This window comes from Pelophylax lessonae (assembly GCF_965119305.1).
Source record: "Pelophylax lessonae genome assembly, chromosome: 3".
NCBI classification, from domain to species: Eukaryota; Metazoa; Chordata; class Amphibia; order Anura; family Ranidae; genus Pelophylax; species Pelophylax lessonae.
In genome coordinates, this window is record NC_138770.1 from 355,914,207 (window position 1) to 355,929,305 (window position 15,099).

At 41.5% G+C, this 15,099-nt stretch overlaps 1 protein-coding gene across 1 annotated transcript in view; it reads left to right on the forward strand.

Annotated features, from left to right (window-relative positions):
* LOC309549672 (dynein axonemal heavy chain 5-like) overlaps positions 1–15,099 on the forward strand; it is a 303,485-nt gene that overhangs the window by 152,658 nt on the left and 135,728 nt on the right. The window contains exons 48-53 of the mRNA XM_082250083.1: positions 1,363–1,580; positions 3,470–3,645; positions 3,910–4,058; positions 5,835–6,027; positions 8,564–8,787; positions 12,932–13,018. Coding sequence (XP_082106209.1) covers positions 1,363–1,580; positions 3,470–3,645; positions 3,910–4,058; positions 5,835–6,027; positions 8,564–8,787; positions 12,932–13,018 — 1,047 coding nt within the window. The remainder of the gene's footprint in view (positions 1–1,362; positions 1,581–3,469; positions 3,646–3,909; positions 4,059–5,834; positions 6,028–8,563; positions 8,788–12,931; positions 13,019–15,099) is intronic.

The following is a 15,099-nucleotide window of genomic DNA, read 5'->3' on the forward strand; positions in this document are numbered from 1 at the left end:
TGTTCTATGATCTGTGGTCCCTTTAACCTCCCCGGCTACAAAAGGTCATGCATTTGAGATTATAGTGACTGGCCATCATGATATTTCCAGCATTTCAACAGGTGGCCCTGAACGGCCACAGTCACCCCGAGGTGGGTTAAGATCTCCCCCTTGAGCTTGGGCTTCTGTGATCCCCCCGAACAGGAACAGGCCTTCTGGTCCTGAGGTCACCCTTCTCTCAAATGTATGCTCAATCATGGTCATGAAGACTTCCTCGACATAATGGGATATTAGCTTTTGTAAAAAATGACTAGCCCTAGTGTGTCTAACTGAGCTTGGAAATACTTCCTTTGCACCTCCAACTGCTCTGCCTGTGTCTGCTGAGCTTGTAACAATAGTGCTAGGGTTTGGTCTGGTATGCCTGGGCTACCTCATGGCAGCAGTTGGCTTCCATGGAGGCCTACTTCTGGGCCACTGTAGCTTGCATCAGTGCTTTGACTACCTCATCTATGCCACCCTTTAGAGGTTTGCAATGCTTCTGCTGCTCTGAACCAGGAATGCAAAAATAGGTACTTTAAATATAAATTTTTACTTCAGACGACTTGTATAGCTGGATTGCCTGCATCCAAGCACCAATTGTAACATGGAGGGCCCAAGATTGCCAACCAGCCGCTTCTTGTAAAAGTAAACAGTCTTTTTTGGTCTCTCAAAAACAAGACACAAATAGCCTTCTTCAGCAAAATAAAAGCCAACACTCCATAGTCCTGGTATAATGAAGACCCTCAAAATAGCTCACTGTCAGTATCTAAATTCCACACTTGGGCTTAGGGTTCCCATCTGTTTAGGGGTGCAGGACAAGCTGCAGGAAGCTGTTTCCCACCCAAATTCACTCAGAGTCTCTGAATTTTAAGTCCCAAGTTAGGACTACCGGTCCAAAGAGTACTGAAATCAGTCCTCTTCTGCACAACCAGGCTATCCCAGAACCTTTCACCTTGCTTGGGTGAGAACCCCTGTGTAGTAAAAATGTCTATTGAACTCTCTCCTAAAGGAACCACAACCCAACAGTAGAGAAATATACCTCCGGTCCAGGTCCCATCCCTGGCATCCTGTAAACAAGTTATATTTTGTGCATTTAGGAATGCATCCAGCTCTTTTTTAAAACAATTTACCAAGCTGGCCAAAAATAGTTTGAGGGAGTCAATTCCACATTTTTGCAGCTCTTACTGTGAAGAAGCTGTTCTATATGTACAAGTTTAAACTCTTTTACTCCAGACGTAAAGAGAGCCCCCTTGTCCTTGTAATAACCTGAAAGTGAATAATGAGGCATGAAGAGTAGCATAACAGTTAATATTCCTCTTTTTTGTTTTTTTTTTGTATTTGCAGGTTGAAACACACCCTAATTGCAGCCTGTTTCTCACTGTTTCGAAATCAGGATTCCAGAATCTATCTAAGGATGTACAAGCCATATTTAGAGCTGTCTCCCTGGTTGTTCCTGACCACACTGCACTTCTCAGGGCTAAACTTACCAGCCTTGGCTTTAAAGGTTCCAAGATCCTCGCTACAAGACTACAACTCATCTCAGAGCTTCTCAAGGAACAACTGTTAGTTTTCTGAATTCCTGTGTGCAGTTATGGTTATGCAGTTACTATACCTCCCAACTTTTTGACATGGGAATGTGGGACAAGGATTAGAAAACGTATGTAGGCATAGGGCACACCCCCTGCCACACCCCCATAAAGGACAATTATGCAACAAAAACTATTAGTTAAACCCACAAGTGCTTTTTTACCACTACTATTCCTTTATACTGGCTTTTTAAATTTACAGTTGCAACAATTTGGAAATTGGATGAAAGGTTTAGCACTGGGAAACACTTTTTGAAGGATAAAAAGTGCATTTTATATAGAACTTTATAGATCTGACCAAAATGAGGGAAAATTGAGGAGGAAAGAGGGACAGAAGGACTTTGTTCCAAATCAGGGACAGTTCCTCCAAATCATGGACATTTGCTAGCTATGAGTTACTAATCTCAACAGCACAGTTGACGCAGTACTACCTTTCCTGTTTTGATTTAATGAATATTCTAAGACGGTTTTACTCAAAGGTGTCCTCCAGTCCTACCAGCAAGATATTTTTTCTTGGTAACCTCACATATGATCAGACAGAGTCAACACTAATGTCTCAGCAATGTCATAGAACTAACATATGGATATTCACGGAGCAGGACTTGAGAACAGGTTTGGTCAGTCACTGTGAAGCCCGCCCCCGTGTCTTTTGTTTTCTGTGAATGGAAGAGACAGATACATTGTATCTTTCTCTGTCCTTGCAGAGACAGAAATAAAGTGTGTAAAAAATAATAATAAATAAAAAAATGAAATTAAAAAAATACCGAGATCAAGGTTTAATCTTGGTCAGCCCCAGGGTTAGTGTTTTGTTATGTTAGTGTAAGCTCAGGGTCAGAGGTCAAGGTAAGTATTTTTTGTTTTTTTGTCAGTTTTCCTTAGATTAAAAAAAAAATCAGGAGATATCCATTACCGTTTACAATTAAATGAAAGCCCAATTAGTCCTGAAAAAAACAAAGTATAATCCACTTAGATGCACTAAGCAGTTGTGATGATATGTACAGTTTTACTAACACATGTCAAGTTAAAAAAATGGGCTTAGGCATTAAAGTGATTGTAAAGGTAAAATAAAAAATAAAACTTGTGATGGGAACAGTTATTCCGATGGTTGGTTGCTTGGCAAACGTAATGTATCCCCATTTAATATGTCTGCCTCATGTGCTTTCTTCGTTTCACAGACCGTTTGTTGCTTGTGTTATTTATGGTTTGCCATTTTCACTTTGTACCTGATTTGTTTGGTTCTGATGGTGATTGTTTCACTTGTTATGAAAACGTAATAAAAATGATTGCAAATGAAAATAAAAAATAAAAAAATAACAAACATGCCTATACTTACCTGCTCTGTGTAATGGAATTGCACAGAGCGGCTGCGAACCTCCTCTTTTCGGGTCCCCTGCCGACACTCCTGGCCCCTCCCACCTGTTCAGTGCCCCCATGAGAAGCTGCTTCCCATGAGGGCACTCGTGCATGCTCATACCCGAGCCCTGCTGCTGTGTCCATTGACACAGACAGCGAGATTTGGCCCTGCCCTTTGCTCCTTCGTCACTGGCTTTGATTGACAGCACTGGGAGCCAATAGCTCCAGGTACCCCAGCAAAGCAAGTGAGACCTGGAAGTGAGGGGTGAGATAAGCTGCAAAAGTGCATGGCGCTGGATTGAATGAGGGCTTAAGTAAGTAAAGGTGGTGAGGAGGGATGCTGACACCTAAACATTTTTTACCTTAATGCAAGGAATGCATTAAGGTAAAAAATGTTTAGGCTTTACAACCACTTTAAAAATTGTTTTATACTTAGGCGGGAAGGGGTTAAGAATGTAATTTGTGTAATATGTTCTGTTCTGATGTATTTCTTCATCTTGTTGGTACCTTAGCTCAGAGGAATATCACCGGCACATCAGCTTCCAGTCTATGGTAGAAGTCATATACCGGGCATGTCAGAGGCAGGAGATGGAGAAGACGATTAATGGTCGCATGGAGCTGGAAGGAGGAAGGCTCTCCCGCTCTAGCAGTGCTATGTCTTATCAGCAACTTACAGCATTTGCAACAAGTAAGATGTATTGCTCTTTATATCTGATTCAAGGAGTAAGGCATGCATCAGGCTCATTGCAGATACTTGGAATGAAATTGTAGTTACAAATCAAGTCATATGAACATTTGATTTTGACTCATTCACAGCCATATGCATGCTATGACATTATTGACATAGATCTATTCTTAAATTGAAATATTAAAATAAATATTGTAATCACATTAGTATCCTATATTAATGGTAAGCATATTTATTTATTATATCTGCTCTTGTATATATCAGGTCCTGTGCCAAGTCTAAAAACTGGAAACAGCACAGACAGGAATAAAAAAGTAATCTCTTCAAACCCTGTTTTGGTTGCAATGAAGGAAAGTCACGTCTTCATAGCTGACGCATTGCAAGATGTGCTAGGCCCACGAATGACGGGTGATGTAAGTAGTAGCGTTTGGTAAAACTGTATAGCAAAAGATTTCAGACCAAGAACAGTGGGCTTGCATCATACACCTAAGCAAAGGGCAATACAATTATAGGAACAGCAAGGGAATATGTGTTATTCAATAAAAACCCCAATCTTGTCAGTGAAAGAAACATTTCAGCCAGTGGTAATCCTGGCTTCAGTAGCATACTATGAGCCAAGCAGTAAATATAATCATCAAGCATGAATCTTTACATATTACAGTCCTGGTTACAAGTTTTTTTTTTCTGTAAGGCCCAGGGCTTCTTCCTAAATGATTTGTCTTTTGATAAAGCTTTGAATACATTTCATTCTATTCAAAATATATTGGGATTTTTTTGGTGCCAAGACACATTTTTTGAATACATTTGTTTACCGTCACCCAGGAAAACCGGAGCAGTGTGTAGAGGTGCTTATTATTATCTTTCAGATGGACTTAGAGGGCCTGACTGTTTTAGGCAGCGGTCTAAATTGGGTGAACATCAGCATTTTCTTTTACCACACTTAGATTGCCTGCAATAACACGGAGTTCCCAGAAAGTGTATATAGTATACATATACATTATGGCTAAAAATGCAAACCTAACTTTTTAAATAAATTTACTCAGGCCTGGACTAGCCATGGGGCACACGGAGCATTTACCCGGTGGTCCAAGGCTGCCAGGCCACATGTCCTAACAAGAGCTGGCTAATGTGGCAGAGAACTCTAGAGGGTGAGAACTGTGACAAAAAATATGCAATTCTATATCAGGCACCTGGCTCTCATCCGTGGGCTGACTGCAGAAAGCCATGTGGGCCTCTAGGGAGTGACACTGACCGAGCAGGACTCTCTAAATTCTCCCAGGCCAGTCCTTCCTTTGGCCTCACTGTGGAGCATGATGCTAGCGCTCAGTGGTAGCTGCCTGCAAAAACTCAGTGGAGGAAGACAGAAAACAGAATCTGTTAAGCGATGTGCATAGCCAGATTCTGTTTTCTACTTCCATATTGGGTCTGGTGCGGGCCTCCAGGGAGGGACTGTGACACAGGTAGGTGCTCAGTAGAGGATGCAAGTGTTCAGGGAGGGACAGTAGGTTGGTAACCTAGGCAACTTGAAGAAGGAATAAAGATGTATCAGGTCTGCCACCCGCCAATAAGCCCACAGGGGTCTTGGTCCTCCTCTCACAGTATGTTTTGAGAATCATCTTCCCTGCACAGTCACTATTGTTTTAGTAAAAATTATTAAAATCTTCTCAGTCCCACATTATGTTATTAAAGTGTACAGTGCAGAGAATTTATTTTTCATACTATAGATGTGGATTATATGCTCAGGCCTATTTTTTGTCCCAGTCCAGGCCTGCTTTTAAGGTGTGATAGCAGTTCTGCAAAAGTCCAACTTTGACTTCCTTATGCATTCTTTAGTTCTTTGCACTGGCACAAAGATTTACTATAAATTGCTTTAAGGTAACTGTATTTAAAGTATATTTTCCATGTGTTCAGTTCGAATGAAAAGGTAGACATTTTTTTCTTTAGATTTAGACTATTTGCAAAGCGAGTGTCTAAGGCAGGAACCATCTCATGTTTTTCTTAGCTAAAGGCAGTCACCCAGTTTTAAGTTTGCTTAAAAAGTGTGAGTTAGCTAATTATTACATTGCAGCAGTTTTCTAAACTGAAAAACTCTTAAAAATAGCATTGTCTTATTTGATATTGTTGTAGCTCATTTTTAATTCCCTTTTTTATTGGAAACAATGTCCAGAATATGTTTTTATACTTTACAGAGTTATTTAGTGTTCAAGCAAATTCTTGGAGACGTTTTTATAAGAATGCACGATACATCTGGTTCTAGACAAATCCTTCAAAAGGAATTAGAAAAAGCCATTCTGATGAAGGCAGATGAAAATAAATTATTTCCCCATTCACCTTGGTTGAACAAAGTAAAACAGCTCTTCAGTTTGTCCCTTGTAAATTCAGGTAGGCATGTACAACAATATTTGTTATTCTATAAAAATGTTTTTAGTAATATTTGCACAGCAATTGTGGATATGTGTGATTTAAATGAAATAAACATTGCTGCCAGCTTGTGTGAGACCTTTTTCTTTCTTGATAGTTGTTCAAAGCATTTGTATGTTACTCCCCTGGGTGACTGACTCGGAAAACACATGCATAAATTAATACAAACACACAGAACATTGGAGACAACATAACAATCAATATTTAAATGAAAGCATTGAGATTGTATAAGTCAATAGTGGTTAACTTACTTTTAATAGGGGCCTCAAGAGTGGCTTCTGACATTGCAAAATGACCACACATAATATTAAGTGAATATAACACTACAGAAAGCTGTCAAAGGCTACAGACATGCAACAGGAGATGGTCATAAAGTATGTATATGCTACAGGAGATGGTCAGAGACTGTGCATGACCAAACATACTATAGGAGTTTTTGTAGACTGGGGCCCTGCATCAGTAGAGAAGCATGTTAAAGTAAATTGCTAGATCAGTGCTATTGGAGCCCCTTCAAAATCAGTGGGTTTTACGTTTGTGCTTCCTGTAACCCACTTTAAAATTACTTATTTTATATTTGACATTTCTCTCAACAACTACCATAGAAACATAAGAAAAAAAGGATTTGACAGCAATAAAAATTAAAATCATTTAAATACTGCAATCCAGTCTACAGAATATTTTTCCTGACCAGGGTAAGCACCTAGGTAAGTAAAACACTGACTAAGGACTGGAATAGTACCACTGGATTGGCGTAGGGCCAATGTGGTGCCTATAATTGAAAAGGGATCAAAGTCTTTGCCAAGTAACTATAGATCTGTTAGTTTAACTTCTATAGTCGGGAAGATACTGGAGAGTTTAATAAAAGACAATATAGATGAGTTCTTGGTGGAAAAAAATATTTTAAGCAACAGCAAGCATGGATTCATGAAAGACAGAAGTTGTCAAACAAACCTGATTTCATTTTATAAGGAGGTAAGTAAAACCTTGGACAGAGGGGTGGCTGTTGATGGAGTATACTTGGATTTTTTAAAAGAGTTTGACACAGTTCCCCACTCACTGCTAATGTGTAAGGTAAAGTCTACAGGCTTGGAAAGATCCGTTTGTAAACTGGATAGACAATTGGCTAAAATATAGAATTCAGAGAGTAGTGGTTAATGATTCTTACTCTGAATGGTCTAAGGTTGTCAGTGGTGTACCCCAAGGTTCAGTGTTGGGACCCTTACTTTTTAATATCTTTATAAATTATATAGGGCCTGGAATTAAAAGTACAATTTCAGTCTTTGAAGATGACACCAACCTTTGCAGTGGAATAACTTGCTTACAGGATGTCTCCAACATACAAGCCAACCTCAATGCACTGTTTCACTGGGCAACTATGTGGCAAATGAGGATTAATGTTGATAAATGTAAAGTTATGCACTTGGGGGCTAAGAATATGCATGTGTCATACATACTAGGGGAGTAGAACTGAGGGAATCCAAAGCAGAAAAGGATCTGGGTGTTCTGGTAGATTCTAAGCTTAATAATAGCATGCAATGCCAAGCTTTGGTTTCCAAAGCAAGCAAAGTCCTTTCTTGTATTAACAGAGGCATGGACTCCAGAGACAGTGATATCATTTTGCCCCTGTACAAATCAATAGTAAGACCTCATCTGGAATATGCAGTTCAATTTTGGGCACCAGTTCTCAAGAAGGATATGGGGGAACTGGAGAAAGTGCAGAGAAGGGCAACCAAACTGATAAGAGACATGGAGGAGCTTGGCTATGAGGAAAGATTAGAGGAACTGAATGTATTCTCTCTTGAGAAGAGGAGATTAAGGGGGGATATGATCAACATGTGTAAATACAGTCCATATAGAGAACTTGGTGTTGAGTTATTCACTTTAAGTTCACCACAGAGGACAAGGGAGCACTCTTTACGTCTAGAGGAAAACAGATTTGTCTCCAAATACAGAAAGGTTTCTTCACTGTCGAGAGCTGTGAAAATGTGGAATAGACTCCCTCCAGAGGTGGTTCTGGCTAGCTCACTAGATTGCTTTAAAAAAGACCTGGATTCTTTCCTAGGTGTACATAATATAAATAGGTACTAATATTTATAGGTAAAGTTGATCCAGTGAATATCCGATTGCCTCTCGGGGGATCAGGAAGGAATTTTATTCCCCTGCTGTAGCAAATTGGATCATGCTTTGCTGGGGTTTTTCGCCTTCCTCTTGATCAACTGTGGGTATAGTATTGTGTATATGGGATTGTATGGTTGGGTTTTCTTTACTGTTTTTTGTTTTTTATTGGTTGAGCCAGATGGACTTGTGTCTTTTTTCAACCTGACTATCTATGTAACTATGTGACTATTGTGTGCAGGGTCACTGAGAGCTGCACAATAATTGCCAGAGGGCGGCAAATTAGGCACCAGGGTTCCAAGGTCTATTAAATACTGACAGGAAGAAGAAGCTATATAAAAGCTATTGTGTGTTTTAATTATGATTCTTTATTCAACCTTAGGTGTGATTGTAGCAGGTCCACCGGCCTCTGGAAAAAGCTCTTGCATTCGTATCCTTGTACAAGCTCTCAATCATCTCCAGGTCTCTAGTGAGGAGCCAGCCCATAAAATTGTGAAAATCAACCCGCTGAGTGTGGAGAGTGGAGCTCTTATGTTTGGTGGCCAGAATGGGTCCCACATGTGGCAGGATGGAGTTGTCACCTATGTGTGGAAGAAGGCAATACGGGTAACCAGTTATTCATTAGATGAAAAAAACATAACCTCATTTGCCTAATCTATTTCATAGTACCATTAAACAGAAAGTCCTTTTGATAATTTAGTTAAAAGTAGGTGCTGGGGGGCTTAGTCAGTTGTGTAATGTCTTATATTCCAGCAGCAAAATGTTATTCTGGAGTTTTGGGTGATCCTGCCCACCTCATGCTGTTACAGCACCTCTGTTACACTCTACCATAAAATACATCTAAAAATACCTAATAGGGTATGCGGGACCTCTCATAATGGCCACAGCAATTACACAGACCTAGAAACCTAACCACAGTAATCTCAGCTATTGAATCCCCTAGAGATATCAGAAATTGTCAGCTCCTGCATCTCCCAGAAACTGAGAAATCAATTTAGAGTTAATTGATAATTTTTTGATAGTTTTTTTACCATTGTAAATAAAGGATGAAATACAGGGGTTCTTCAAAAGGTTTCTGCACTTTTTTAAACTAAGTTATATACATATATAAAAGTGTGGAAACTTTTTGAAGACCCCTCATATCTCACTATACATTTATTTTAAAACCCATAATTCATCGAAATCGCTAGAGCACGTCAGAATAAGCAAATCATCAAATCACATTATTTTGTGAAAAAAGTAGATCTCACATGCCATGAATACAATTAATCTGCTCTTGAAATCTATTATGTGACCCAAAGCCTAACCAGAGATTTCATGGTTTCTGGCTACCAGGAAAATTGTAATAAATATCATTGGAAGCAGCAGAGAATCTGTTTCAACCAGACAATTCCATTCTGTTAGACTTGTAGTAATTGTTAAGAATAGTTAGGTGAATCAGCATAAAGACAAGCCTGCATATGCAGGTGCATCTCAAAAAAATTAAATATAATTAAAAAGTTATTTTGTTTCAGTAATACAATTCAAAAAGTGAAACTCATATTTTATATAGATGCGTTACACACGGATTGATATATTCAAGCATTCCTTCCTTTTATTGTTGTTGATGTTGGCTAACAGATAGTGAAAACTCAAGATTTCAGTATCTCAGAAAATTAGAATATTACATAAGACCAATAAAAAAAATGATTTTTAATATAGAAATGCTTTGATAGCAGCCTTTAGCTTACCTGTATTGTTGGGTCTGGTGTCTCTCATCTTCCTCTTGACAATACCCCACAGATTCTTTATGGGGTTTAGGTCAGACGAGTTCGCTGGCCAATTAAGCACAGTGATACCATGATCATTAACTAGGTATTGGTACTTTTGGCCATGTGGGCAGGTGCCAAGTCCTGCTGGAAAATGAAATCAGCGTCTCCATTAAGCTGGTTTGCAGAGGGAAGCATGAAGTGCTCTAGAATTACCTGGTAGAGGCCTGTGCTGACTTTGGACTTGAAAAAACACAGTGGAGCAATATCAGCAGATGACATGGCTCCCCAAATCATCACGGACTGTGGAAAATTTTGCATTTTATTCTGAAACCAAGGTCCCAGAATCTGGAGGAAGAGTGGAAAGGCACAGAATTCAAGTTGCATGAGGTCCAGTGTGAAGCCATGTCATCTGCTGCTGTTGGTCCAGTGTGTTTTATCAAGTCCAAAGTCAGCGCAGCCCTCTACCAGGAAATGATGGAGTTCTCCATGCTTCCCTCTGCTGACCAGCTTTATTGAGATGCTGATTTCATTTTCCAGCAGGACTTGGCACCTGCCCTCACTGCCAGTGCTGGGACAAGGTCATATGGTGCCCAGGGCGAAGATGGCAAACTGGGCCCCCCCCCCCACCCGCAGTTCAGCATTCTTACAGAGTGCCAAAATATGCCCGGTATAGAAGTGGTTAACTGTCCCAGGAACCTCTTATGGCAAATGGACCCACCATCCAGGAAACAAATACACAGATGGTCCCTAAAATACAAAAGTCTCGCTCGTAGTAGTCTAAAAATCTTTAAAAAATGTATTTAATGTATACAATATTGCACTTATAGCAAGAAGAACATGTCATTTCATTAGGATCAAAACAAGCCAGCTGGCTAATCGCAGCTACCTGTCCTTCCGGGATTCGAGAAGCGCGGTGACGTCAGCTGACGGAGTGATGTGCTGATGTCACCCCAGTACTGGTCACATTGGTACTTTGTGTTGATCACTGGTGTTTGACTCAATTTGTATTATGCAGCATGAGGGGGTTAATGTATTGTACTGGTCACTGATACATTAATGACCAGTGGCAGTTAATTAACCCCTTTGTGCTGCATTAGTGGCACAAGTGTCAGTGTTACTGATGTATCAGGGACAATACATTAACCCCCTCATGCTGCATGTTACAGAAATTAAATGATAGAGAGGGAGAGAGAGAGAGAGATGTGGAGGGAGAGAGAGAGAGGGAGGGAGGGAGAGAGAGAGAGGGAGGGAGGGAGGGAGAGAGAGAGGAGAAGAGAGAGAGAGAGGGAGGGAGAGAGGAAGGGAGAGAGAGAGAGGGAGGGAGGGAGAGAGAGAGGGAGGGAGAGAGAGAGAGAGAGAGGGAGGGAGGGACAGAGAGAGGGGGAGGGAGAGAGAGAGGGAGGGAGAGAGGGAGAGAGAGAGGGGGAGGGAGAGAGATAGGGAGAGAGAGAGAGGGAGGGAGAGAGAGGGGGAGGGAGGGAGGGAGGGAGAGGGAGGGGGAGAGAGAGGGGGAGGGAGAGGGGGAGAGAGAGGGGAAGAGGGGAGGGAGAGAGAGGGGGGTGAGAGAGAGAGGAAGGGAGAGAGAGAGAGAAGGAGAGAGGGAGGGGGAGAGGGAGAGAGGGAGGGAGGGAGAGAGAGAGGGAGGGAGAAAGAGGGGGAGGGAGGGGGAGAGAGAGGAAGGGAGAGAGAGAGGGAGAGGGGGGTGAGAGAGAGAGAGGAAGGGAGAGAGAGAGGGGGAGGGAGAGGGGGGTGAGAGAGAGAGGAAGGGAGAGAGTTACATCAGAGTACTCACTGGGAAGCAGAAGAGAGGGAGTGGATGGATGGGATGGATGAATGGATCAGACTGCATCTTTCCTCTTCTGGTGCTTAGTGTTCAATCTTCCCGCCCACACATCTTCTCTGAGGCAGTCAGGCAGAAAACTGTCAGGGAGTGTGGGCGGGGCAAGCACAGGAGGGGAGGGCGGGAGGAGGAGCAGCAGCAGAAGGAGCTCTGTCTCCTCTCCTGTTTGTGGGGGAGGGAGGGGGAAAGTGTCAGCGCAGCGGCTCTATCTGACTGATCTGAAATGAAAGGATGAAAGGCTGGACTGCTCTAAGGCTTGTGCCGAGTGCAGGAGTGCACTCGGCACATCGAGGTACAGCAATCACACACAGTTGTCCTTTTTAGAAGTGCACTTCACTGCGCCCCCCTCCCTCCAATAAATTGTACCGCCCAGGGCACCTGTCCCTTCCGCCCACCCCTTGTACCGGCTCTGCTCACTGCCATAAGTACCAATACCTGGTTTAATGATCATGGCATCACTGTGCTTGATTGGCCAGCAAACTCGCCTGACCTAAACCCCATAGAGAATCTGTGGGGTATTGTCAAGAGGAAGATGAGAGACACCAGACCCAACAATGCAGACGAGCTGAAGGCCACTATCAAAGCAACCTAGGCTTCCATAACACCTCAGCAGTGCCACAGGCTGATTGTCTCCATGCCACTCCACATTGATGCAGTAATTCATGCAAAAGGGGCCCTGACCAAGTATTGGGTGCATACTATACTGTACATGGACATACTTTTCAGTAAGCCAACATTTCTGTATTAAAAAATTCTTTTTTATTGGTCTTATGTAATATTCTAATTTTCTGAGATACTGAATCTTGGGTTTTCACTACCTGTAAGCCATGATCATAAAAATTAACAGAAAGAAATGCTTGAAATATGTCACTCTGTGTGTAACTCCTCTATATAACATAAATGAGTTTCACTTTTTAAATTGAATTACTGAAATAAATAAACTTTTTCATGATATTCTAAATTTATGAGGTTCACTTGTATAGTAAAGAAATACAGGTACTCTGTTTGGCTAACTTAAAAAGTACTTTGTAAATCACCTACTATATTTTTAGCTTTTAGTATGTATAAATCATAGCATAATATGTTGAATTTCCTGAATTTTTACCCATTTTAGACAACTTGCATATTTAAAGTATTAATCCATTTTTTATAATTCTAGAATCACTGCAATACATGGCTATGGTTTGATGGTCCGCTCATCTGCACATGGACTGACAACTTTAACAGTGTTCTAGGGCCAGAAAAGGTAACAATGTGTGTTTCAATTGTCCTCAAAAATTATTTTCTTAACTAACAAGATGCTTAATTCCCTAAGCTATAAAATAATTATTTGCCATAATGGACATTATTTTTAGCAATAAATGCCTTTGGGAATTGAAAATTACTCAAATGGTGGAAAATAACTCTTGTAATGGCAAATATAGTGAATGCCTTCTAAGGTTTACAGATTTGTCAAAGTATATCTTAACCAAAAGTTATCTTTTTGTCTTGGATAGAGTAGAAAAGGGTGAAAACACATGCCAGGCCATTTTGTGCCATCTATGTCCCACTAAGGAGCTTTCTCTTTACTTATCATCCCTTAGACACATAAGAGAAAGAAAACTCTACAAAGCATGGGAAAGTCTTTCTTAGATATGTGTAACCAGGACAGCCGATAAGGCAGTACAGCCAGCCCTCCTGTACAGGGCCTGTACCCCATCGGTTCATAGGCGGGGCCCAGGCACCCACTGAGCAGGAGGGCCAGCTGTACTGTCTTTTTGCAGACTATGATCCTCTTCTGTCTCCCACTTCAGTGCTGCCAGCTTCTCCTCTCCCTCCCTCTGGCTGCACTGCAAGGGGGTTGGTTCTCTCACATGCACCCCTTCCATCTGCTGTTGGGGCACCCCTTTGTGCCCCTGTCTCCCACAGTGCTGCAGTCTTCCCTTATTTCCATTTGAGAGCTGCTGCAGGCACACAGGGGGGGGGGGGTGCCATTTACTGGCCCCTTCCTTTCCTAAATGAACACAGTGAGCGATCGGTACCAATCACTCCTGTGTCCATTCATCACTGCAGCATAGTAAACTGTGTTTACTATGCTTCAGTTTGTGAATGAGCAGGAAGTCTCAGAGTGCTTCCTATTTATTCATCTGTGCAGCTGAAGCTGTACAGAAAGGAACTAATAAATCTGTCCTCATTCGCTTTCAGCCGGGGGGGGGGGGGCTGTCAGGTAGGCTGTATGGGGCCCCTTGATTTTTATTAGCAGCCCTGTGTGTAGCCACAAATGTCCCCTTTGTTCCTGTTGCAGTGAGAATGCAACATTTTGGATTTTCTCTCACATTCACTCCCAAGGACAAGGGTTTTCAGGACAAATAGAGAGTGAATCTCATCAGTTGGGACATAGATAGCAAAAAAAACCTGTTGTAATCGGTCCTTACTGACAGGCAGATCTAGCATCTTGAGTACTTTCTTAGTTATTGACCTGAAACAAGCATTCAGGTTGGGCTTTTTGAATTCACTCTAACTTTTGTTGCTGCTTGCTAGTTTTAGATCAGTGAGTTGGGCACTAAAGCCAGAGACATTTAGGCAACTAACAATTTCTGAAGGCAGTCAGAAATAGCAGCACCACATTTTCTTTAAAGATAATTTCCAATTAAAGTCAGTTTTTACATACATTGATTCAACTTGGGCCAGTATAACCACATACTTGGCCGGTGCCCTTGGAAGTAGGAAATCACTGAAGTCCACACCATCACCCCAGAGATTTCCACTAGCTTTTAGGTCCCGTGCTGAGCGGCTAGCCTGATACATTGTGAACACAGAAGGTCAGCCACTCATCACAGGCACCATTCAGAGAATGCTTTTGTATTTTTGAAGGAATTCAAAGAGTTCTCTTATTGTATGAGGTGGAGTGTGTGATGTCATCACCCTGTTTATCCACCTTGACCATTCAGAGAACACTTTTCATTCATTCAGAAAATGCAAAGCATTCTCGGAATGGTGCCTATGCTGAGCAGCTGACCTCCTCTGTTCACAAAGCAGGCCAGCTGTTTGACAACGAGTGGAGGTCACTGAAGTATTTGTGTCTACTCAAATGATTTCCAGCTTCAAGGGGCATCGACCAGGTATGGTATATAAAGAGTTACATTGGACCAAGCTAGAGCATTGTAACTATGGAAACATATACCACACCTGGAATTCATCTATAAGTCCATTACTTCCAGTGACATAACTGTAGTCTTAAATTGTGCAGCAAAATTTATAATGGTAAAATGTTAATTAAAATGTGGTATAAGGCTGGAGAGATTCTTTATTTGTGAAAAAGTTGATTGCATTGATGTCTTGGTTAAC